Source organism: Vanessa cardui, chromosome 28, assembly GCF_905220365.1.
Source record: "Vanessa cardui chromosome 28, ilVanCard2.1, whole genome shotgun sequence".
In the NCBI taxonomy this organism is placed as follows: Eukaryota; Metazoa; Arthropoda; class Insecta; order Lepidoptera; family Nymphalidae; genus Vanessa; species Vanessa cardui.
In genome coordinates this window covers 2,183,008-2,208,238 of record NC_061150.1, presented here as the reverse complement: position 1 = coordinate 2,208,238, position 25,231 = coordinate 2,183,008, and the positions used below count along the sequence as shown (strand labels likewise).

General features: G+C 35.9%; 2 protein-coding genes across 2 annotated transcripts in view; both read left to right on the top strand.

The window, feature by feature from the left end:
* The window catches only part of LOC124541693 (transferrin-like), a 29,692-nt gene extending 11,767 nt beyond the window's left edge, over positions 1–17,925 (top strand). The window contains exons 2-11 of the mRNA XM_047119621.1: positions 8,199–8,307; positions 10,237–10,364; positions 11,084–11,235; positions 11,938–12,082; positions 13,371–13,525; positions 14,349–14,485; positions 14,921–15,127; positions 15,848–16,045; positions 16,520–16,932; positions 17,399–17,925. Of these exons, the coding sequence (XP_046975577.1) occupies positions 8,199–8,307; positions 10,237–10,364; positions 11,084–11,235; positions 11,938–12,082; positions 13,371–13,525; positions 14,349–14,485; positions 14,921–15,127; positions 15,848–16,045; positions 16,520–16,932; positions 17,399–17,865 (2,111 nt within the window). The 3' untranslated portion in view covers positions 17,866–17,925. The remainder of the gene's footprint in view (positions 1–8,198; positions 8,308–10,236; positions 10,365–11,083; positions 11,236–11,937; positions 12,083–13,370; positions 13,526–14,348; positions 14,486–14,920; positions 15,128–15,847; positions 16,046–16,519; positions 16,933–17,398) is intronic.
* Positions 17,926–21,474: 3,549 nt separating this feature from the next.
* Positions 21,475–23,291, top strand: LOC124541721 (BRCA1-associated RING domain protein 1-like). Its single transcript, XM_047119658.1, has one exon. It carries the CDS (start codon positions 21,571–21,573, stop codon positions 23,185–23,187), a length of 1,617 nt encoding a protein of 538 aa, XP_046975614.1. The 5' UTR covers positions 21,475–21,570; the 3' UTR covers positions 23,188–23,291.
* Positions 23,292–25,231: the final 1,940 nt, after the last annotated feature.

Below are 25,231 nucleotides of genomic sequence, written 5' to 3'. Positions count from 1 at the left end.
GCTGAATTTTCATGTGCTTAATTTGTTTTCATAATTCAACGTGCTCGTCGTGCAATACATCGTGAGGAAACCTGTGTGTGGCTAATTTCATAAAAATTATGCACCATGTGTTTTCCACCAACCCGCATTGGAACAGCGTGGTGTAATATGTTCCAAACCTTCTCCTCAAAAAGGGGGAGAGGAGGCCTTAGCCCAACAGTGGGAAATACCTAGGCTGTTGTTGGTGAGTTAATTAAACACATCACTAATAACTTTACAAGCTTACCGATAGTCGCCATTTTTTTATAACCTTCAAGCAATTCTTTTTTTATTTTTATTTAACAATTGAATCATCAACAGCCTTAACCTTTTCTGATGTACAATATTATCTTGATATCTTCCCTATACAACATAATGGTGCACAGTCTGCTAACAAATATAGATAATTAAAATACAATTAACTATTTTTGAGCCTTATGATGGTGACTCATAGCATTCATTATTAAAAAAAAGCCATTATGATGTTATCTGTCAAAATGGATGTTGATATTAATGACGTAACGAATGTAAGATTTGTGGTCTGTGAAAACACGTGATGTGCTTAATTTGTTTTAATCTATACTAATATTATAAATGGGAAAGTAACTCTGTCTGTCTGTGGCTCTTTCACGAATGAACCGCTAAAACGAATTTGATGAAATTTGCTAGGCTAGGCTAGACTACTTTTTTTGCCTAACGCATGTCAACCGTCAAATAACAGTACTCAGTATTGTTGCGTTCCGGTTTGAAGGGTGAGTGAGCCAGTGTAACAGGCACAAGGGACATAACATCTTAGTTCCCAAGGTTGGTGGCACATTGACGATTTAAAGAATAGTTAATATGGTGATGGTGACCACTTACAATCAGGTGGTCCATATGCTCGTTCGCCAACTTATACCATAAAAAAAAGAAAATCAAACCAACACCCTAAAACGCAAGCAAGACCGCAGGCAACTACTACTTGTTTATAGGTTAATAAAAAAGACGCGGAAACATCTTGGCGCTCAGTAAGGACTATCTTAGTTTGCCAGTTTGTTAACTGTCTAGCACTTATTAGACATTGGTGTCCGATGCCGAACTCAATTAAAACAATAAATTACTTCAAAAACTAGTTTAATATTATTATTCTTCCAATCTTATCTATAAATTGTCTCATTCGTATTAGTAGTCAATAAATTAAAAAAAAAAAAAAAAACAAAAGAATATCACAGTACCTATATTCGCTTTGACACATTATTTCCTCTTTTTAAATGTTGTATAAAAAAGGTTTAATATATATAAAATAATGTCATTTAAAATTAAATTAATTTAAATGTACATATAATAACACAGATAATATTAAAATCAAAATCTTAGGTGCGAACATTTGCTGTTCGACAAATGTTGAGTTGGTATTATTTAAATTTGTTATTTTACAAATGAAACTACCCAAAATGTGTTTTAGAAAATTCTGGATCATTCTGGGCACGTTTATATCCTAAATTCAAGCAGACTTCACTTTCAGTGTTTACTTTACTGAAACAAACCCTTAACGCTCGAGCTGATGACTATGTCCTCAACCCGATCATCGTGGAGTCAGCTACATGTTTTGTCAACAACCCCTTACGGAAATGTTGAGAAAATAAGCTTTTGTATAACAAGACCAATCCAAAAATCAAAAAGTCGTCGTTTGTTAATATACAATATACGTGGTCGAGAAGTGTGTACACCGGTTATCATGGGTACGCCACTCCGAGGTCCCGGGTTCGTCCGGCCGAGTCGGTGTAGAATAAGTTCATTAGATTTCTATATTGTCTCGGGTCTGGATATTTGTGACGTCGTTAGTTCTGATTTTCCATAACACAAGTGCTTCAGCTACTTGCATTGGGATCTGAGTAATGTATGTGATGTTGTCCAATAGTTATCATTATTTATTTTACCGCTGGGCTAAGGCTAATTAAGGAGAAGGTTTGGAACATCTTCCAACACGCTGTTCCAATGCGGGTTAGTGGAATGCACATGTGGTAGTATGTCTATGAAATTAGACGGAGGCAGGTTTCCTCACGATGTTTTCCTTCACCGCCGAGCATGAGAATTATAAACACAAATTAAAAAAATATATATATATATATATATATATATATATATATATATATATATATATATATATATAATGGTGCTTGCCTGGGTTTGAAACCGAAATCATCGGTTAAGACGCACGCATTCTAACCACGCGGCCATCTCTGCTCTGACCGATGACTTGTAAATAACACTTAAACGTAACTTGTGATTTTGTTACGAAATATTTTCCTCAATTTTTTTTCCTTGAAACCAAGACGATACTTAGTAAAACGTTCTCAAGGTAACATATATTGAGGAGAACACAATAAACATCATACTGATATTATAAGGTAAGATTTGTTTATTAATAACGTCAATGGAAAATAAAGTATAGTACGACACAACTTAGATGTAACATCGGCAATATTCGTAAAACCGATCACCGATCACCGATCATCGGAATTAAGTACGATATCTCAAATTATCAATATTTATTTCTTATGTGAATATGATCTTTACACAAACATAATAACTTGTAATATCATATGACCTAATATGTTCGTCAATTCGACACGTCGACATGTTTAAACTGATGCGGGAATCTATAGCGACGAATAGCGTCGAATGGCGCGATAGGGAGCTGTTTCTATTGGTTGTGTAAATCGGTAGTAATCGGTTTCATTGCATTTTCCCATGCTACATCTAAGTTGTGTCGTACTATACAAAACAGACGTTTGAATAATGAGATTTAAAATTTAAGTTAGATAGTTTATTTTTCGTCAGCAAAATTTGGCGCTTAAGTCTTTTTCGTTTCAACTGACAATAAAAAATAATCATCTATTGTATGAAGTGTATTTTTTTTTATTTGGGCACAGATTATTTCGCCAATGTCATGTATTTTTTTTATATATTTTATAGAACGAGCAGAAAGTCGCGGACACGGGTAGTTATATAAATAAATAAATTATCGTTAAATCTACATACATATATATATACCTTTTGTTAAATGCTGTTTTCGTATTGTGTACCGGTTTTTAAACGGAATGCGTTCAAAAACCGGTACATCAACACGCCCACTCAAGATGCAGTCACACGCTAATTATTTATAGTCATATTATACTATATATTATAATAATCTATTGTGACGTGTCTGTTTGTGCGAGCATCAAGTATAAATCTATATGTTATAGTCTAATCATCCAATAAAAAAAGTACTAGCAACCCCTCCCGACTTCTTGATGATAAAATTTATAGAAAACTCCTCTGACCCTTTACAGGCCAAAAAAAAAATTACTCCTTTGCAGTAGTATGGCGGCGATTGGGAACTGTCGGAAAAGTATGGCAAGGTCATTTTCGTGAATGGCTACTCGACGACAATTAGCTATCCAAAAATTAGCCTGGTACAAATGGTTGAATTGTTTTATTAAATTTAATGTATTGCGGGCTGTAAGCCACACCCGAGAAGTATGGCAGTACGCTACCGCCTACTTCTTTTTTTTCGACTATCTGAAAATACAAGCATTTTTGTGGAACAAATCGTTCGACACTCGTTATTTTTCCGAAGCTTTCGATTAAAGCCCACGCGTTTGAGCCGCCGGTGCGAGCGCTATGACCATCATTTTCCTTTTTGCCTTTACGTGATAAGACCCCTGAAGAACCACCATACTGGTACAAATGACCAAATATTTTGTCATTATCATCTCCCGGTCTAACTAAAACGTCAAATGTCGTTCATTTATCTTTTCTCCTCTCATCGTTGAAATAGAGTGTAAAATTTCACCGTACAGGCAGACATATATTATTCTATATACATTATAAGCACGTATTTGATGTAACATGAATAGACTATAATTATTCTCTTGTTTCTCAGATAAATAATGAGTTAATCAAGTAATTATTTAATGTTTAATTGAGCATTTTATTGAAGCTATTTTATTATTAGTGACTTTATACATGAGTGTCATATATCTCTTGTGTAATTTACATAGTAAACCACAGACATATAATCGCTTTTCGTCAGTAGAGAATATATTGTAGGAATATAGGGTAGTAAGGGGAGGAAGTGTATTTAAAGGAGGGTGGATGGTAGACAGCTCCATTTCTGCTATCGTGTGTTCAGTCGATTAGTGTCGTACTGTGTTATTTTTGTAATCCATTGCGATTAAGTTGGTTAGTGTCGTGTTGCTAGGGTTAGTTTTGCATTAAATTAGTTTTGCATTTTTTTTACGTATTTATATGGAATAGGCGTTTATCTTCCATCTCACCTGTTGGAAAGTGTAGATGAAGACGAAGGTGGTACACGCCCATCCATAAGAAACCTGTTCACTCTACTCTTAAAGGCTCCGGATTTCAATTTATCAGGAAAAAATAGACGCAGGCAGGTATAAATTCATTAGTAAAAATTGTCGAATTGTTTGTTATTTTGTGAATTGATTAAATTGATTATCGAGTTTTCTGTAATTTTGTTTTAAAAAAAATCCCTTCTGACCTGGTTTCTAAGAATATATATATTTTTGAGAACTCTGTGATTTAAAAACCGATTTGGACAATTACACTTTATTTAGGTACTTTCCCTTAACGAGAAGTAAGGATAAGCTTATAACGCCAAGTTTCCGACTTCGCAAAGTCAATAATGTATCCGTTTCTATAATAAATAAAGGAAGAGGAGGCCTTAGCCCAGCAGTGGGAAATTTACAGGCTGTTAATGTAATGTAGTTTCATTACATTCTTATGTTTAATGTATTTTTTTATGGTATAAGTTGACGGATGAGTATATGGGCCACCGGATGGTAAGTGGTCACATCACCCATAAACAATGACGCTGTAAGAAATATTAACTAATCCTTACATCGTCACTGCGCCACCAACCTTGGGATCTAAGATGTTATGTCCCTTGTGACTGTAGTTACACTGGCTGACTCACCCTTCAAAGCGGAACACAACAATACTGAGCACAGTTGTTTGGCGGTAGAATAATTTAATGAGTGGGTGGTTTAATTATTTAGAATAATTTAATGAAAACCTCCCCAGACGGGCTTGCACTAAGTCCTACCACCGAGTAAAATATTAAATTAAAATATTCCATGAAATCTCAAGCAGACAGTAAGGTTAGGTAAATGGATGACTCACATCTATAAACGATCAATCCGGTGACAGTGTTTGACGTAATACTTTATCACCTACAAGACAAGATAGTTTACAAATTTATTGTTAGGAATATTACCTTTCATGTCATAAATCAAAAGGCAGATGGAGCGTGTGTATCATTATAGGGGAGGAAAAAAAATGCATACTTTATTCAAGAAGGCATTTACAAAAATTTTTGAATAATTTTACTTGGTGGTAGGGCATTGTGCAAGCCCGTCTGGGTAGGTACCACCCACTCATCAGTTATTCTACCGCCAAATAACAGTACTCAGTATTGTTGTGTTCCGGTTTGAAGGGTGAGTGAGCCAGTGTAACTACAGGCACAAGGGACATAAAATCTTAGTTCCCAAGGTTGGCACATTGACGTTGTAAGGAATGGTTATTATTTCTTACAGCATCATTGTCTATGGGCGATGGTGACCACTTACCATCAGGTGGCCCATATGCTCGTTCGCCAACCTATACCATAAAAAAAAATCATCATTTAACAATTATATTAAGTAGAGCGACTACCGGTTCCAAAATTATATTCTACCGAGAAGAACCGGCAAGAAACTCAGTATTTAAGTTACTTTTTTCAAAATTTTAAAACACATTCATGTTAGTTAAATACAATTATATATGTATGTAATGCATCCTGCCTGGAAATTAAGAACGATTAATGCCACTATTTTTTAAAGTAGCCTTTTTCCTATTATATGTATTAGTTCTTACAAAATGTATATTGTATTTTACGCTTTTAATGCTTAATAATTATAAATATGAGACATCACATACTTTACTCTGATCCCAATGCAAGTAGCTAAAGCACTTGTGTTATGGAAAATCAGAAGTAACGATAACACAAACACCCAGACCCAAGACGACATAGAAAACTAATGATAATCTACATCGACTCGTCCGGGAATCGAAATCGGATCTCGGAATGTCGTACCCATGAAAACCGGTGTACACACTACTCGACAACGGAGGTCGTCAAATTAGGTCTTAAATAATGTTCCTCGGCGGTATAATTTTTACTTTTTTTTTGGTATCCTTCACTTCTGGAACTTTCTCGAATGCGTTAATACAAGAATAAAATCTTTGGAGTTCAAATTTGCTTCCTATCAAATTTCATCAAACTTGGTTCTGCGATTCGAGATGGCCCAGTGGTTAAAACGTGTGCATCTTACCCGATGATTGCAGGTTCAAACCCAGGCAAGCACCGCTGTTTCATGTGCTTAATTTGTCTTCATTATTCATCTCGTGCTCCGCGGTGAAGGAAAACATCGTGAGGAAACCTGCATGTGACAAATTTCATAGAAATTCTGCCACATGTGCATTCCACCAACCCGCATTGGAACAGCGTGGTGGAATATGTTCCAAACCTTCTCCTCAAAGGGAGAGGAGGCCTTTAGACCAGCAGTGGAAATTTACAGGCTGTTGTTGTTGGTTCTGCGGTTTGGTAGTGAAAGAGCGACGAAGAGACAGACAGACAAAGTTACTTTTCCCATTTATAACATAATAATAGTATAGATTCTAAAAATCGATATTCGATAATAATATCGATTTGTTGTATTATATCGTAATTGATATTATATAATGATATTAATATATTTATGAATTAATGACGAAGATGATGCCAGTAAATTTCCCACTGAAGGGCTAAGGCCTATTCTCCCTTTGAGGAGAAGGTGTAACATATTCCACCAAACTGTACCAATGCCATACCCATAGGTCGGTGGAATACACATGTGGCAGAATTTCTATGAAATTAGACACATGCTCACGATGTATTCCTTCACACAAATTAGGAGAAGGTTTTGGAGCATATTCCACCAAGCTGTTCCAATGCGGTTTGCTGGGTATGTATTGGGGTAAAGCTTATTGAAATTATATATTATATATAAATATATTATTGTAACGAACATTTCTTGAAATACCTTTCGTCTCGGAAGCCTTCAAGTATTAAAGCCACTGAAACCTGGCCAGTTTCGAATCTGTATACTTTAAAACACAATATCAATAAATCCTTTGCAAAAAAATGCACACGCTATAATTATTTCCATTACAAAATCGTTTGTTTACCAGCTATAAAATGGTGATATAACAAGATGGGGCGGGCCTGTGTCTGTGACGACACAAAATGGGTATAAATAATTACATTGTAGCTCCAAGGCCTTCAAGCGCTTGTGCAAATCTATTACATCCCGCTAATGACCAATAACAGAACGAGTATTTAATTAACTTTACATAATAACTTAGTGTTCATAGCTTTTGAAATATAAAAATGTCGTAGTAAACACAAATTAATATCATAATTGCATAAAACAAAGTCACTTACCGCTGTCTGTACCTATGTATGCTTAGATCTTTGAAATTAAGTAACAGATTTTGGTGCGTTTTCTTAATAGATGCCTACATACATTCATACTTATACATATTCAGATAATAAATAAATGAATAAATATGAGACAACATCACATACATTACTCTGATCCCAATGTAAGTAGCTAAAGCACTTGTGTTATGGAAATCAGAAGTAACGACGGTACCACAAATACCCAGACCCAAGACAATATAGAAATCTAATGATAATCTACATTGACTCGGCCGGGAATCGAACCCGGGACCTCAGAGTGGCGTACCCTTGAAAACCGGTGTACACACCACTCGACCACGGAGGGTGCTTATTGCATGAAGTAATACAATAATATTGTATTACTTGACTCGACAAGAGTGACGAAAGTTACAAGTGCGCGCTAGTTCTAACACGCACTTGCTGTCTCGGGTCGAACTGACGCGGGAATCTATAGCGACGAATAGCGTCGAATGGCGCGATAGCTGTTTCTATTGGTTGTGTGAATTGATAGTAATTGGTTTTATTGAATTTTCCGATGCTACATCTAAGTTGTGTCATATTGTCTTAAAAACGCAGTTACTTTGAATCAACAAACAAACGACACTTAAGTTTATTCATGGGTATTTAAATGTTTTATATGTTTTTGTTTCAGTGCGAGTCTGTATCGTTGAAGGCCGAGGTCCTTTAAAACGCGGCGCCACATTCTGTCCACTCTTGGATGCTGAGGATTCAGGATTGGAATGCGTGCTGGGATCAGATCAGTGAGTTAAAGATTACATCAGGGCCTTGCGTGGAGTCGAGATGGCCCAGTGGTTAGAACGCGTGCATCTTAACCGATGATTGCGGGTTCAAACCCAGGCAAGCACCGCTGATTCATGTGCTTAATTTGTCTTTATAATTCATCTCGTGCTCAGCGGTTAAGGAAAACATCGTGAGGAGACCTGCATGTGACAAATTTCATAGAAATTCTGCCACATGTGCATTCCACCAACCCGCATTGGAACAGCGTGGTGGAATATGTTCCAAACCTTTTCCTCAAAGGGAGAGCAGGCCTTTAGCCCAGCAGTGGGAATTTACAGACTGTTGTTGCTTGCTTGCTTGTTGCTTGGGCCTCGCGCAAGCCCGTCTGAATACCATAATCACATATGCTTCTTTTTATAATTCGTAAAGATTTTTCACACGTTGGCAGCGGCATCTTTTTTTATTTTTGCCATTCCTGTAGAACGGGGCGTTTAAGACCTCGTATGAAATCTATCATTATACTAATACGGGGCTTATTAGACCCCGTAACGTTTGAGAAACTAAATCTCGATATCATGATCGAATTTTATTTCTTCAGTGCGGTACGTGGTCAAAGTGACAAGATAGCATTATCTTTTCAATATAAATATTCTAACAAACCCTAAGATTAATTAAATACAAAAAATAACACGAATGACTAACCTATACTTTTCAGTTCTTTACTTATTTATAATTGAACACAATTACTATCACTACATAACTTTAATCGGTTACAAGAATATATCAATACATAGACGGTTAATTAGTATGTACGTATGTAAGAACAGTAAATACCACGATCGATACAAACAGACTCGATTCTAATCGACCGACAGTCAACGGAACATTAAACCGTTACTAAGCGTTCTGCCATATTTATGTGATTCCACTCGGTCCTATTTGAGAAGAGGGTAGTTCTTGTAAGAATATATTTATTACTTACCTACAATATATCAAATAGACGTTACGGCTTCTGTATGACAGAGAAATCTATGTTTTTCTTAGCCACACCGCATTGGAGTCACATGCGTATGAGACCTCGCTCTGCATTAAACGTTTTAAGACTAAATTAATAAATAAATCCTTAAGATCTAGGCTCGGGTTCCATCAAGGCACTAATTACTGTAAAAACCAGCATAGACTATATATGTATATAGGCTTCTTTTTTTGCCTAGCCCATGACACAACACCGTAAAACGAGCGAATCCGCGGGTGGTTATTAGTAAGAAATATTACATTGATATATTCAATAACGTATAATTTCTTATTGCAAACGGTTCAAGTAAAATTAGTAACAGTACAGTAAAGCTATATTATCACTATTGATTTATATATTTTAACAGCATACTAATTATTACTAAAGATTCCACAGCGTAGAACCTTTTTATCATGCATTGGAAATGTACAGAAAGGGTGACTTATTATCTGGGATTACATTAACATACACTAACAGCCTGTGAATTTCCCATAGCTGGGCTAAGGCCTCCTCTCCCAGTAAGGAGAGGATTTTGGTGGTTGTGGGAGAATTTCGATTAAATTAGACACATGCAGGTTTCCTCACGATGTTTTCCTTCACCGCCGAGCACGAGATGAATTATAAACACAAATTAAGTAAATATATATAGTGGTGCATGCTTAGGTTAAAACCCGAAATCATCGGTTTAAATGCACGCGTTCTGACCACTGGGCCATATCAGCTCTCAAGTAAACTCAACATAACTATTAGGAGTATAGAGGACGCATACACTAATTAAATATTAAAACTTTTTTTGTATTGAATACTTGTCAACTATGTTCTCTCGTCTGACGTCTATATATATTGTGCACTGTCATTACTTACACATAAAATAAATAATTAAATAATCGCCTTTACTTTTATCTAATCAATAACGATATTTTTTTTCCTCTAGACTCGATTGCCTGCGACGTATAAGCAAAGGCACGGTGGACTTTGGAGTGTTCAGCCCTGAAGACTTGATAGCAGCGCAGTGGGCTAACATAGACGTTCTCGTCACGAACGAACTCAGAAATCGACATAGTGAGTAAACATTTCATTGCTTTATCAAATAAAATTAAACAGCATGTTAGAAAATGAATATAAGGGATTTAAGTGCCGCTTGGGAATAAAAAGTCGCCTGATCCTGACCCCTAATTGTTGTCCCCGCTCCTCACAAAAGTTTTATCTTAATTGGGATAAGAAATTCCTCATAAGAGAGAATTACGACATTTATAAAAAAACAGCATTAAGCAAAAAAAAGCCAAGGTCTCAAGGCTATCTCGTTTCCTAAAAAATATACTTAAGAGGTCTTCTGGGTTGCCTATACGATGTTCCTATATTTATTTATTTTTACTATGATTCTATATTGTCGAGGTTCTGCACGGTTCCATTTTACATTCAAGGCCTATTGTAGCCTTAATTCAGGTAGTCCTTTGAATAATATGTATGCCTGTAAATTTCCCACTGCTGGGCTAAGGCCTCCTCTCCCATTAAGGAGAGGGTTTGGAACATATTCCACCACGCAGGTTGGCGGATTACACATGCGGCAGAATTTGGATGAAATTAGACACATGCAGATTTGATTGTTGTTGAAGCAGATTGTAGTCTTGAATGTGCCATCGTTACTTCTGATTTTCCATAACACAAGCGCTTTAGCTATTTACATTGGGATTAGCGTACTGTATGTGATGTCCAATATTTAGTTATTAGAATAACCCAAAAATCTTTTTGTGATACAAACCCTGGATGTATTCCTTCAGGACCGTTCGAGCGCAGCGTAGTAGCGGTGGTCAGCAATCGCATCCTACCAGAACACGAGTCCTCGTTGGATGCAGTTCTCAGGAACAGCACGCTTTGCCATCCAGGAGTCGGCGTGAACACCCTTCGGCCGTTATCTGATACGTTATCAGGGGTAAGTCAGGAGCAGCTCTTTGGAGATTTCGGCAATTAAATGCCAATATAAAATATTCTTTACACAAGTACTCGTTCTCACATTTGAACCATTATTTTACAGAATAGAGTATATGGCAAAAAAATTGCCCTGATTGTAAACCGATAATCTAATGTTTTATTTTTATTTTGCGACTAAAAACAAAATCATCAGTCTTTTGCTGTCTGTCTGACTGTTGTACATAGGCCTCTCCCAGAGCGTGCCACGCTGCTTGGGCCTCCCTCATCAAGCCTCCACTGACGATCTTGCGAATATCATCGGACCAGAAATCAAAACAAAAAACAAATCTTTAACACGTTCAATGCTGAGCGAGGTCTCATACGCCCCGTATGTGGTTACGAAATCATAGACAACTCTGACGCGCGGAGGCCGTAACGACTGTTTGATATATTGTTTATAGTGATAAATATATTTACATGATGCCTATTGGAAACACAATGTTATGATGTACCTGCTTCAATACGGGGTCTCTTTGACCAATTACCGCATTGAAGATGTAAAATTCGATCACATCACATCGAGTTTTAGTTTCTTAATCGTTACTCGGTCTAATAAGCCCCGTATCGATGTTATGATAGATTTCATACGAGGTCTCAAACGCCCTGTACCACAAGAATCATGCAGTGAAGTGTTAAGTCTTATTTAAATTATAATTATTTCCAGTATCTAGAGTCATTGATCATACCGCGCGCCTGTGACCCAGAACTGACGCTGACGGAAAACAGGCTCAAAGCAATTGGGGAGTTCTTCAATAGGGCCTGCAAAGCTGGACCCTGGGTCCCGGACCGTGATGGTGATCTGGAGCTTAGTGAGTACATGAATAACGTTAATATATATGTATAAAATCAAAAATCAAAATCAAAATATACTTTATTCAAGTGGGTTTTTTCAAGCACTTTTGAATCGTCATATAACAATTAAGTGAAGCTACCACCGTTTCGGAAAGTAGATTCTACTGAGAAGAACCGGTAAGAAACTCAGTAGTTACTCTTTTTCAACATTTAAAAAAAGTACAGTCATGTTAGTTAATACAACTTTTTAAATTAATATAGGTCTTTGCAAATCCATATGCGTTTATCATATATCATATACAATTTTTAAAATATATATTTAAAGTAATTGTGGGTCACGTCCTTTAAAAAGATGACTAGCTCGTAATCGAAAGATGTGCTAATTAATGTTCAGTAAATAAAATATTAGTTTAAATTTATGAAACGGCAAAGTTAAAAATATCCGTAGAATTTTATTATAGAAACGGGTGCGTCACCCCAATCTGTTCACTTGTTCGTTACAACAACAACAACAACAACCTGTAAATTTCCCACTGCTGGGCTGGCCTCCTCTCACTTTGAGGAGAAGATGCAACATATTCCACCAAACCAATGCCATAACAATAAGTTGATGGAATACACATGTGGCAGAATTTCTATGAAATTAGACACATGCAATTTCCTCGCGATGTGTTCCTTCATACAAATTCAGCACATGAATATATCAAATCAAAATAGACTTTATTCAAGTGGGCTTTTTACAAGCACTTTTGAACCGTCATTTTACAATTAAGTGAAGCTACCGCCGGTTCGGTAAGTTGATTCTACCGAGAAGAACTGGCAAGGAAATCAGTAGTTACTCTTTTTTAACTTAAAAAGTCATGTTAATTAAATACAATTATTTAAATTAATTTAATACAGTGGTGCTTGCCTGGGTTTGAACTCGTAATCATCGGTTACGATGCACGTGTTCTAACCTTTGGGTCATCTGGGCTTCTTTTTTTTATGGTATAGGTTGGCGGTCGAGCATATAGGCCACCTGATGGTAAGTGGTCACCATCGCCCATAGACAATGACGCTGTAAGAAATATTAACTATTCCTTACATCGTCAATGTGCCATCAACCTTGGGAACTAAGATGTTATGTCCCTTGTGCCTGCAGTTACACTGGCTCACTCATCCTTCAGACCGGAACACAACAATACTGAGTACTGTTATTTGGCGGTAGAATAACTGATGAGTGGGTGGTACCTACCCAGACGGGCTTGCACAAAGCCCTACCACCAAGTATCCCTGTCCTGTTAATCATTAGGATACAATTTCCAGAACGTAAGTACAGGTCGCTGTGCGCGGCGTGCGCGAGCCCCGACTGCAGTATGGAGGACAAGTACTGGGGGCCCGTCGGCGCGCTGCAGTGCCTCGCGGAGGGCGCGGGGGACGCCATGTGGGGCGAGCTCGACGACGTGCTCGCCTACTTCGGGGTAAGATCTCAAAATCAAAGTATACTTTATTCAAGTGGGCTTTTACAAGCACTTTTGAATCGTCATTTAACAATTAAGTGAAGCAACCACCGGTTCGGAAAGTAGATTCTACCGAGAAGAACCGGCAAGAAACTCAGTAGTTACTCTTTTTTAACATTTAAAAAAATACAGTCATGTTAGTTAATTTTTAAGTTAATACAATTATTAAATTAATATATCCTGCCTGGAAGTCAACAGGTATCTGATTACCTTCCCCAGTTCTTAGGTCTGGGTGTTACCTTGAGTGGTAGTGTTTATTTGACTATAAATCAGAAGCGAATTTACCAATAGGCTAAGTAGGCTAGTGCCTATGGCGGCAAATTTATATATTATAAATTTATATGGAAAGTGGTCTGCCCAGAGACATTAACGCTGTAGAAATTTTATCCATTCCTTTCATCATCAATGCACCACCCACCTTGGAAACTAAGATGTTATGTGGATTGTGGCTGTACAAGCTCACCCTTCAAATCGGAACAAAACAAGACTGAGTTTTCACCGGCGGTTTTTCCGATACGATTAGGGAACCTTCCTGTAAGCCCTCATGTTGCAGATATCCATGTGCGGTGGTCATCACTTTCCATCAGGTGAGCCTCCTGCGTGAGCCACCTATAACTGAGTACCGTTGTTTGGAGGTAGAATTTGTGATGAGTGGGTGGTATCTACCACCAAGTAAAGTAACAGCCTATAAATTTCCCACTGCTGGGCTAATGGCCTCCTCTTCCATTAAGGAGAGGGCTTGGCACATATTCCTACTACTAAGTAAATATTTAAAATTTCCTAGATAAACTCGACATCGAAGTCCCCCCCGATGTCCCCCGAGGGCTTCTCGTTCCTGTGCCGCGACGGCTCGTACTCCTCGCTGGACGCGCCGCCCTGCACGTGGCTGCAGAGGCCCTGGCCTGTCGTCATCGCCAAACGGTAATAGCAACTACTCACAACACTACCACGGGCCCTCACACATAATAACACACTACACTACCACTGATAGGCCCTCGTATATCCACAGAAATCCATTACAGGAACCAACATATCATACGACGCATATGTGGTATATTTGAGAACTAAAGGTAGTTTCACACACACCTGTGAAAACCGCTGCGGTAAATTTCAAATGGAATCATTAAAATAATTAATAGTTCAGGACAAGACATTCGCATCCCATATTAAATAACTGTAATTGCTAATTGTATCGGATTTGATGTCCCATAATATGGATATGAGAGTGGGGGTAAAGAGCACATGTGTTTGCACACACACTTTTGCACAATAATATCTGCTGTGCAGTTTGTGAAATCGTTCAGATTCCTAAGCAGAATCATTTTAAATATATATTTTTTTTATAACAATCATCAGAAAAGCAGTCCACGATGTTAGCAAGTTGATCTCATCGCTGAAGGAGGAAGATCTCTTCAATAACCACTGGAGAGGAGCCCTGACAGCTCTCTTAGAGATACGCCAGGCCCCCACGCCGCTGAACCCACCCCGAGTCCCCTTAGACTACCTGGCATCAGCGAAGGGCTTTAGAGAGGCGTACAGTCAAAGTGGATGCGATCCACCAAGGTGAGTAATTGTATATAATATGTACATATAATAAAATTGGAGTGTCTGTTTGTAATATTAAAATAGCCCTTTTTTACTCAAAGCATATGTGTGTACACACGGTACGTATACGAAAATAACATTTTTTACAATTTAATTTGTCTGTATGTTCGTTCGGGCTAATCTCTGGAACGGCTGGACCGATTTTGGTGGGACTTTCAGTAGAAGTTAGCTAAAGAGTTATTTAGACTTCATTTATTTTAGAATTATATATAAACTAATGTCCAAATACTGTCCAGTAGCGCATACCAGTCTCCACCGTCACATCAGGTGCCTCCCACCAACATTTAATGTAATAAAAGATGCTCAGCCCGATACAGAATTAATAATTTATAATAAAATCTGGGAACTGAATAATTATTTTTTTATTAAATTCAATCGCGCATAAAGCGCATTGCTAATATGTAAATACCTACATATATTCGTTTTTTAACCATTTATGATGAATCAAAATCATAATATACTTTATTCAAGTATAGTAAGTCATTTTACAAAACTATTTTAAGTAAAGCTGCCACCGGTTCGGAATGTAGATTCTACGCAGAAGAACCGGCAAAGGGCTAAGTAAGGAGACTTACGTGTTTTTTCATAGACATAAATATATTTGACTGTAAAAAGATTCCACCGATCAAGTTTCCGTTTAGGGAATCTATTTATTAATTTTATTATTATACTTTATAGACACATAACACTCTGCACGACGACATTACTGGAGAAGAATAAGTGCGAGTGGCTGAGCGAGGCGGGCGCGGTGTACGGTGTGAACCCGCCCTTACAGTGCGTCCTACGGAGCGACCACACGGCCTGCCTGCGCGCCGTGCACGCGCGGGAGAGCGACGTCAGTGTTGCCAGTGGAGACGCCATTCCCACCGCTATGAGGTAAATAATAGAGTATATTCTCATGAATCATCATCATTGAGCTGAGATGGCCCAGTGGTTAGAACGCGAGCATCTTAACCGATGATTGCGGATTTAAACACTGAATATTCATGTGTTTATCTCGTGCTCGGCGGTGAAGGAAAACATCGTGAATAAATGTGTGTCTAATTTCATAGAAATTCTGCCACATGTGAATTTTACCAACCTGCATTGGAACAGCGTTGTGGAATATGTTCCAAACCTTCTCCTCGAGGGGAAAGGAGGCCTTAGCCCAGCAGTGGGAAATTTACTATTTTTTTTATAATATCGTTTTCATTCTCTACACTTATTTGATCGATCTATTTATAAGTTTTAGATTCTCAAAAAAAAGCCAATATAAAAAACATGGCCGCATCTCCCTACGAATTATAAACTTCAAAAATAAAGATTTCTCGTATTAAAAAATCTATACAAATATTCGTATATTTCTTACAGAGATTACAATTTACGTCCAATTCTATTCGAAGTCACGCCGATCGTCGAGAAAATGGACACGGTCTTGGCATACGTGAGAGCGGACGCCATTATAAGCAAGATGGCCGATTTGCGCGGGAAACGAGCCGCGTTCCCGCGCTACGACGGCGTCGCCTGGCATTCCGTTCTACGCTACATACAGAACAAAGAAAAGATCAACTGTTACGACGCAACGTTTAATTATTTCAGTGAAATATGTGCGCCCGGTGTTGAGAAATACAATACGAGTAGTGAAATTGTTGATAAGTTCACGAGTGCCTGTTACAAAGAGGATGGGAGGGTGGTGGATGGGGAAATGGCGGCGTTGCGGGCACTTGTCGAGGGGAGGAGCGACGTTGCTTTTATAAGCATGAAAACTTTTAACATGTATCAGAGTGAGTTGATTTTTTATTTTATTGGTAGGTAACCTCACAATAATTGGCAAGGCAAGTTTATTCCACCACCCTATTCCAGAGGGAAATGTTGATTAAAATAAACGTGACAAATATTCCTCACTATATATTCCTACACCGCGGAAAATGAAATGAATTAAATTGTATAATGTAAAATGTGCCCAACTGTATAAGGTGTAATAAAATTTTATAAGATTTATAAAAGAGCTTTTCTCATTTTTATAATGTCATATAAACTTAAGATAATAATATTTAAAAAAAAATAGATGTTTAAATATAAAACTGAATATAACACAAAACTATAAACTCTCCACTCGACTCGAAGGACAAAGAAAATAAAGGACCATTTAACTATGCGATAGGACTTGTACGAAATCCTTACATGAAATAAAGTGTACCTTGTGATAGCCGTAATTTAACGTAGCTAATTTAATGAATTCTGTTTCAGATAAACTAATTATGGAACCCTGGGCTAGCACGGTCGTCGACATCATCTCAATATGCCCGGAAGAAAACACAAAATACTGTTACATATCTTGGTCAAACATTGGTCACATATTTGCCGCCAACAACATAACACAAATGAGACGACACGAGGTCATAACAGTTTTCACTAAACTCGACCAACTGTTTGGCAAACATCAGCCGTTCCACAGCGTCATGTTCACAATGTACGGCCAATTCAATCACCAACTCGACATATTGTTCCACAATAACACAAAGATACTCGCCACCGAGAATATATTGAACATGCACCCGTATCGTTCCATGCCTTTGAATTTCGAACGAAGTTTTCTGAACAACACATCTGACAGCTGTCAGATTACAGATTTGGCGCCAAGCGCGGCTGACAAGATGGCGCCCATGTTTTTACTTTTAATGTCATCTTTACTCACTTACGTATTAAGTAGTTAGCCTTTTTTAATTTAGGAAAATGTTATATAAATAGTGCAATAAATATATTTTTTTAAGCAACTTGGTTTTATTTTTGAAATAAGATATGTTTTATAAAAATTTTGTTATCATTGAATATAACCTGTGTATGTAAATCGTAATCCAATCCATAAAATTGAATGAGTTAAATAGACACTACTGGTCAGTTACGTTACAAAAGCACACTGGGTAGTTAAGAGTTAAACAATCCATTAATAGAATTATTTCATGCGATTTGCTACTAGCTCTGCTATATATTTATATTAAAACCCGGTTCATTTAACCTTTTTCCTTACCTACCTTCACTTTACTTCCAAACTTCCGAAGCCAACTTCTGTGACGATCAAAATGACATTTCCTACGAATCCATTATAAATACCATAGATTATTAAATATTTCGACCATTAATATTCCATAAATTCAACGTGATTGAATTGTTGTCGTTGAATAGGTAAAATCGCCACTGATTATAATAAGTAATTATCCGCGCTATAACAAATAAAATCAAATGAAATCAAAATAAACTTATTCAAGTAGGCTTTTACAAGCACTTTTGAATCGTCATTTTACAATTAAGTGAAGCTACCACCGGTTCCGAAAATAGATTCTACGGAGAAGACCCGGCAAGAAACTCAGTAGTTACTCTTTTTCAACACTTAAAATGCAGTCATATAAGTTAAATACAATTATATATGTATATAATGTATCCTGCTTGGAAGTTAACAGGTATTAACTCCGCGCTTTTTTATCATCTATAAAATCTTGTATCGAATAATATGCCTTGTTTACCAATGTATTTTTTATAAACGATTTGAATTTAAGAAACCGGGTTCCAATACCACTTGAAGAATAAATAGTAGACTTGCGACTTGCTAATGCAGCAATGATGCGGGAGAACCACCCATTACCACCCATTACCATCCATGGATCATATTTTGCCAAAGATAAGGAAAGCTCAGTATTTTAGCAAGTTGGGTGTAAAGAACGCATTTCATCAAGTGGAATTGCATCCAAATTCAAGGCACATTAGGACATTCATTACTTCGAAGGGCTTTTATGTAAGTAAATTATATAAACAAATGTATACCAAACCTAGCTACACTGACAGAACCATTAAAGTATTTATTGCGATTTAAATTTGGAAAACATACAAATATTGAAAAGTTTTGGAAAAATGAACAAGATCAAGCTTTTGTGCAATTGAAAGAAAAACTTACGAAAATTAAAACACTTGGGTACTACGAGGTTAATGATAAAATTCAAGTGATTACTGATGCTAGTCCTTTCGGATTAGGAGCAGTCTTGCTGCCAATAGATTCTAGTGGACCTAGAATAATTGCTTATGGAAATCGCACATTAACTGATTGTGAATGCAGGTACAGTCAAACCGAGAAAGAGGCTCTAGCGTTAGTTTGGGCTATAGAACATTTTAATGTTTTTCTTTTCCGAAAAGAATTTGATTTGATTACCGATCACAAACCTTTGGAGGTGTTGTTTGGAATAAAATCGAAACCGTATGCCAGGATCGAACGATGGGTGTTACGATTGCAAAAATCAATCAAAATATACTTTATTCAAGTGGGCAATTAATATATCCTGCCTGGAATTCAACAGGTATTAACTCCACGCTTTTTTATCATCTATAAAATCTTGTATCGAATATTATGCCTTTTTTACCAATGTATTTTTTTATAAACGATTTGAATTTACGAAACGGCAAAGTTAAAATGTATAAAAACGCACCCCCAGGTAAACCAAACTAAAGCCTGTGACAGATTATTATATTAATGACAATTTAATCATGTTTGTAAAAAGTATAATGCTTATTTATTACAAGTGTTGTGTTCTAATCAATCGTTGAGGGTAGGTGATAAATACTTCAAGCAAGTCCTTTATTGTGCCAACCGAGATATAATAGAATGGTGATTGATCTCTGGGGCAGTGTTGTTTCTGCCGCCGAAGTGACTTGTTCTACAGTTAAGTTCATCAATTATTATTTCATATAACCTGTTAAAATATACTTTACTCATAAGAATTAATAACATTAAATGCTTAAATATTTACAAATATGAACTAAAACTAGTACTGTATAAATCTTACCGCATGGAGTGGTGGCAAGAATGCTAGCAGCATTTCCCCGTTGAATCGCAATTCTGATCCTCTGGGCAAACGAACCAGCCGTCCTGTCACCAGTGGAGGCAATGAGGCGAGGTGTTATACTTTTGATGAAGCTTTTTGCACCACTACTCCAAGGGCCAAGCGTTTCATTTCGTTTCTATAAGCTGTTAATAACATAGTTACATAGCATTACAGCCCATGTTTGTTTGTATAAAATTATGTAAATATATATATCATCCTACTTAAAGTGAGCTTGTATAGTCGTAGTTAAAGAAGTTTAGCTACAAGTACTTTCAATGTAAGAAATGATAAGCAATATGGTGTAAGATAGATCACATAACAGGGAACATGCAAATATAATATTTATGAGCTATTAAAATGTTAACTAAATATAAAAGAAGGGCCCAGCAGGTCCATATATAATTTTGTTTATTAACAATAATTACGAATGAAAGTACCGTGAAACGTAATATATTTCAAAACACTAATAGCGTTCAGTGACGTCACTCCTGTTATGACTACTTATTTGAGGTTATAGTTATAAAAAAATTGAAGATTAAAACGAAAATCATTTGCGTTTTTCGAATTAAAATTTCATCTGGAAACCACTTTTATCTAAATTTTGTGTCGGAGGGTCCAGTTAAAAGCTATTTATTTGAAAACTTTATTGAAGTTGATGAACAACTTGGCTCAAAACATACGTCAACAAAGCTTTTTTCGTAGTGTAGATAGTCCGTCTTCAATTTTTACAAAAAAGTATCTCCAAGGTCAAGAAAAAATACTTAAGTATGAAAGCCAGCGAAGACAAGTACCTACCATGGGCCAGTGCAAACAGCAGTGACGTCATACGAAAACGGTTCTAGTTTTTAAATTAAAGTGTTTTAGATTTTTTATATACTTGTGATATATCCTATATGGAGTTCTTTAAAATAGACACAAAAATAAAAATTTCGCATCCTCCCTATTTTTGTAATTTAAGTTATATGAATAAAGCTTTATATTTATAAGTGTTTTATTATTTTATTTCCTGCATTTGTCTATATACGGACCATTTTTTAAATAAATTCATCTCATCAGACAAGCAAGCAAGTATAGTTTAATTATTCAAAATGATTTAAAGTAGGATAGGGGCAATCAACCCATATCAACAGAAAACCCATGTAAAATGGTACATGGGTTGTTGAAAATTAATGACTATATTTCTATCGGAAGAAAATTTTACCTCTCTAAAAGAGGTTTTTGTATCGCAGAAAGATAACCTGTCTTTTTACTTTCTAACGAAGTTATATCAGGATTAATATTCATACTTACATACTTTTAGAAGTTCGAAAGAAAATTCAAAGAGGTATTTGCAAATTTAAGTAAAAGTTTTAAAGATTCATATCTTTTTTTTTACTTTTCGATGGCGTTTTGCTGTATTTTAAGTTTGTGATAATATTATGTCAATTGATTTAAGTTTGACTTTGACAGACATTGAAAAATACTGTCAGATCAAGTTTTCGCGGCGGAAAGTTTCATTTTATAAATACTAAATACATACATACTTTCTTGTAAACTGTTTAACATAAAATGTCTACAGAAAAACTTAATAAGTTCTTAAAAGCATTAGACGCGGTCACTCTGGATTACACGTGCGGTTATTGTCTAGAATTATGCAAAGATCCTGTTACTTTGAGTACGTGTTTTCACTTGATATGTTCGGAACATTTTAGTAACTTAAGAAATTGTCCCACATGTAATATACCGCTTGCTGGTTGCACGACCTTCACTGACGATCGTTTGGACGTTTGTATTAAGTCCACTAAAGAACTTAGCAATATATTCGAAAGCTTTCGAAACAAGAATGTGTTACAGAACACGAAAGGCGAGAGTTCCAATGGTACCAGTAAAAAACGCGCCATTAAAGAAAAAGCCCACAGCATTGAGACTAGCGACAAGGAAAATAAGAAAACAGTCAGGTCGAACACAAATATGACCGCTTCAGAAAAATCTAAAAAAGTAGAAAACAAAAATGACAATTTAAATTCTACATTATTGTCAACAGCTAGTTCTAGAGTTAATAAAGGTGCGGAAAAGAGAAATAACAAAGGAGAAACTGCACTACATGTAGCCTGTCGTTTAGGCAAGGTCGATACTGTTATAGATCTACTGAAACAAGGTGCAAACACAAATACTAAAGACAACGCAGGCTGGACCCCTTTGCATGAAGTTGTACAAAATGGTCGATTGGATTTGGTGAAAATCTTGCTTCAATATAATACACTCATTGACGTCCCTGGTCAGGGCAACGAAACGCCCCTCCATGAAGCCGTAAGATACAATCACAGAGAAATAGCAGAGGAATTAGTTAAGAATGGTGCAAATATAAAAAGCAGAAATAGTAAAGGCGAAACACCTATAGAGCTAGCATCGGAAGACATGAAAAGAACCCTCGAGGATGCTGCTGATAATATTATCCAAACCCAAGGTGCTAACGTTACAATAATTTCAGAATTACATGCGGAATTAGATTTTGAAGATATTAGGGTTTTCTGTGTGTCACAATTCCGCACTATACACAATAAACTAAAGATATTATCGAAACATCATTCAAACCTACATATAGAAGCTAAACTCGTCAAAAAAGTCACTCATTTAATAGTAGACACCGAAGATGATGGTATATGTACATCTAGCTTGGATATTTTACAAGGAATTGTTAGTGGACTGTGGATCATATCTGCTCACTGGATAACTAAATCGACAGAAACAAATCTGGAGCCGTTTAAAGATTATGAAGTCAAAGGGGTCGGAAACAGTTCCTACTTAGGCCCTAAAAATTCACGATACAACAAATATAAACAGCTACCAGGAATATTCAACGGCTGCCATTTTTATTTACACAATTTCAACACAAAGTATGAAATATCAAAATTAATTGTTCTTACTAAAGCAATATTAACTAAACTGATCATAGATGCAGGTGGTGTTGTGTTACGACGTGTACCAAATCCAGAATTAATACCTGATGCAGAGAAATTAGTACCGTATCATGCGAAAAAGGATGGAAAACTCACTAATTGCTCCCATTACATAATTTTCAAGGACATTTATGAGCCAATGTATAATATGGCTCACTTTAAGGCATTACCCATTGGCTGGTTAATTGAATGTATAGAGAAATATGAGCTATGTGAACCTTGGTGAATCCTATACTATATATAAATCTATGATCTGGATATTATGATGATAGATGTACATAATTTAAGTCCGAATAAAATATTATTTTTATCAAAAAAAATTTCATATAAATTATGCTTTGTATTAATAACATAAAATTATAATTTTTCAATTTGATTGTAATCTGTTTTTTTTTTTGGAACCATTAAATAATTTGTTATAAAAGCTGTTTTATTAAGCTTAATTAACTCGGCAGATCCAGGCTTTTCAAAATCTTGACCTCACTGAGAGTGTGCTTAAGAGTAGGTATAACATTAAAAAAAAAATTTATGAGTCCCGTGAACAATGCTTTCGTAGATAATGTCGAAATATCGAGCTCCACCATAATAAAAATAACAAACATGATAAATATTTAGAATAAGTTTTAAATAAGTGTTATACTAAAATAAATAATAGATACCCAATTCGAACGAAGTAGCTTCCGTCGTATATTATGTATTGAATAACAGACAATAGAAATATTTGACAATGCGAAAAATAAAATGTGAATTATTGTAATCACTGTATATGATGAAACTTGAAAATAATATTTTATTTATTCAAAAATCAACAAATAAAAATGCATTTTTTCAAACGTTTGTCACGTGACACAAAACGCTCCGGATTGGCCGGGCTTATGATGAAGTCAATTTCTTGTTAACCTTGCTTTTCTACTATATGTACCACAGATTAAATTACAGTAAAATGACGTCACCGACCCCTTTGCAGAGCCATATTGTCCAAGTAGTGTTTTCGCGCGTTATTTAAATGTAGAATTTTTAATATGATATTTTTCGACAAATATGTACTGGAAATAAAAAAAATCAACATTTGCTGGGTTCCTTAACCTCTACTAAATAATATAAAATGGATTTTAAAAATCAGTCAAATAGCCTATTCATGACATTTGGTATGAAGCAAATTTGAACTCCAAGGATCCACATAGGCTACGTTTTTTGCCTAACACATGACAACCAAGCTCATAAAACACGAACGGAAGCTGCGGGCGAGAACAAGTATTATATAAAGGCGTATAATGGAAAGCGAGGAAAAGGATTCCTGGAGTGTAACAGCGCTTTTTGCTTGTGGGACATTTTCTAGTACTACTCACCAGTGACCACCTAATGCATAAAATAAATTACTTCCAAAAAAGCAAACATTGTATATTGCTTTAGGTACATGAACCGACACAAATTTTCTTAGTTTATTGCATAGTTTATCTTATTTCAATTTGACGCGGAGTCCAAAAATAACCCTGTAATATTAAATAGGTGCTCATTATGAATATTGAACCCAGCGTTGCTTATATACTAAATGTTTTATGTGTCTAGTGCTAAAAAGAATTTCACGCATGATACCATAACATACCACACCACCTCGTTACATTACAAATATTTTAAATGTTATTTTTAAGACTACTAGATAATTTCTGATTCTATGTACAGGGTATAAAAATGACTATTTCTAAAATATACAATTGTATAAAATATTAATTATCATACAATGTTCCATTATATTTTCTAATTATTTAATTAAATTTTTCGATTAAAGAGTGTTACCATATTCAAAATACGATGTGTATCGGAACTGAAGCCGTTATTTAGAAAGGCACGTGTTTCAATTACTAATTTTAATCATCATTGTGTGGCAACATATTCTTTTTTAATTATTATCATTGTCCAAGGCGATGGTATGGATGGACAAATCGATTAAAAAAAGTGTACAATTTTGTAATAATTTATTCTAACTTGATTAATCTTATACTAAAACCTAATACTTCAGGTTAACATTAAAAGACAATTCAACAGTGCTAATTATTTAACAGATTATAAAAAATAATATATTATCTATACAGATAATTTAACTTTTTATATTATTTTAATTAGTGACAAAGTCTTTCATAAATTTTATATTGAGGTAACATTAATCTCTATCATTTATCTAATTGGATATTTCGTCGTGTATTACAAAACATCTAGTGTTGCTAACGTAAAAAAATATATACTATTAGCTGCGTAAATAGATAGCTAAC

Excerpts from the sequence above, each read along its gene's own strand:
- LOC124541721 (XM_047119658.1), top strand. The coding sequence starts at position 21,571 with ATGTCTACAGAAAAACTTAATAAGTTCTTAAAAGCATTAGACGCGGTC.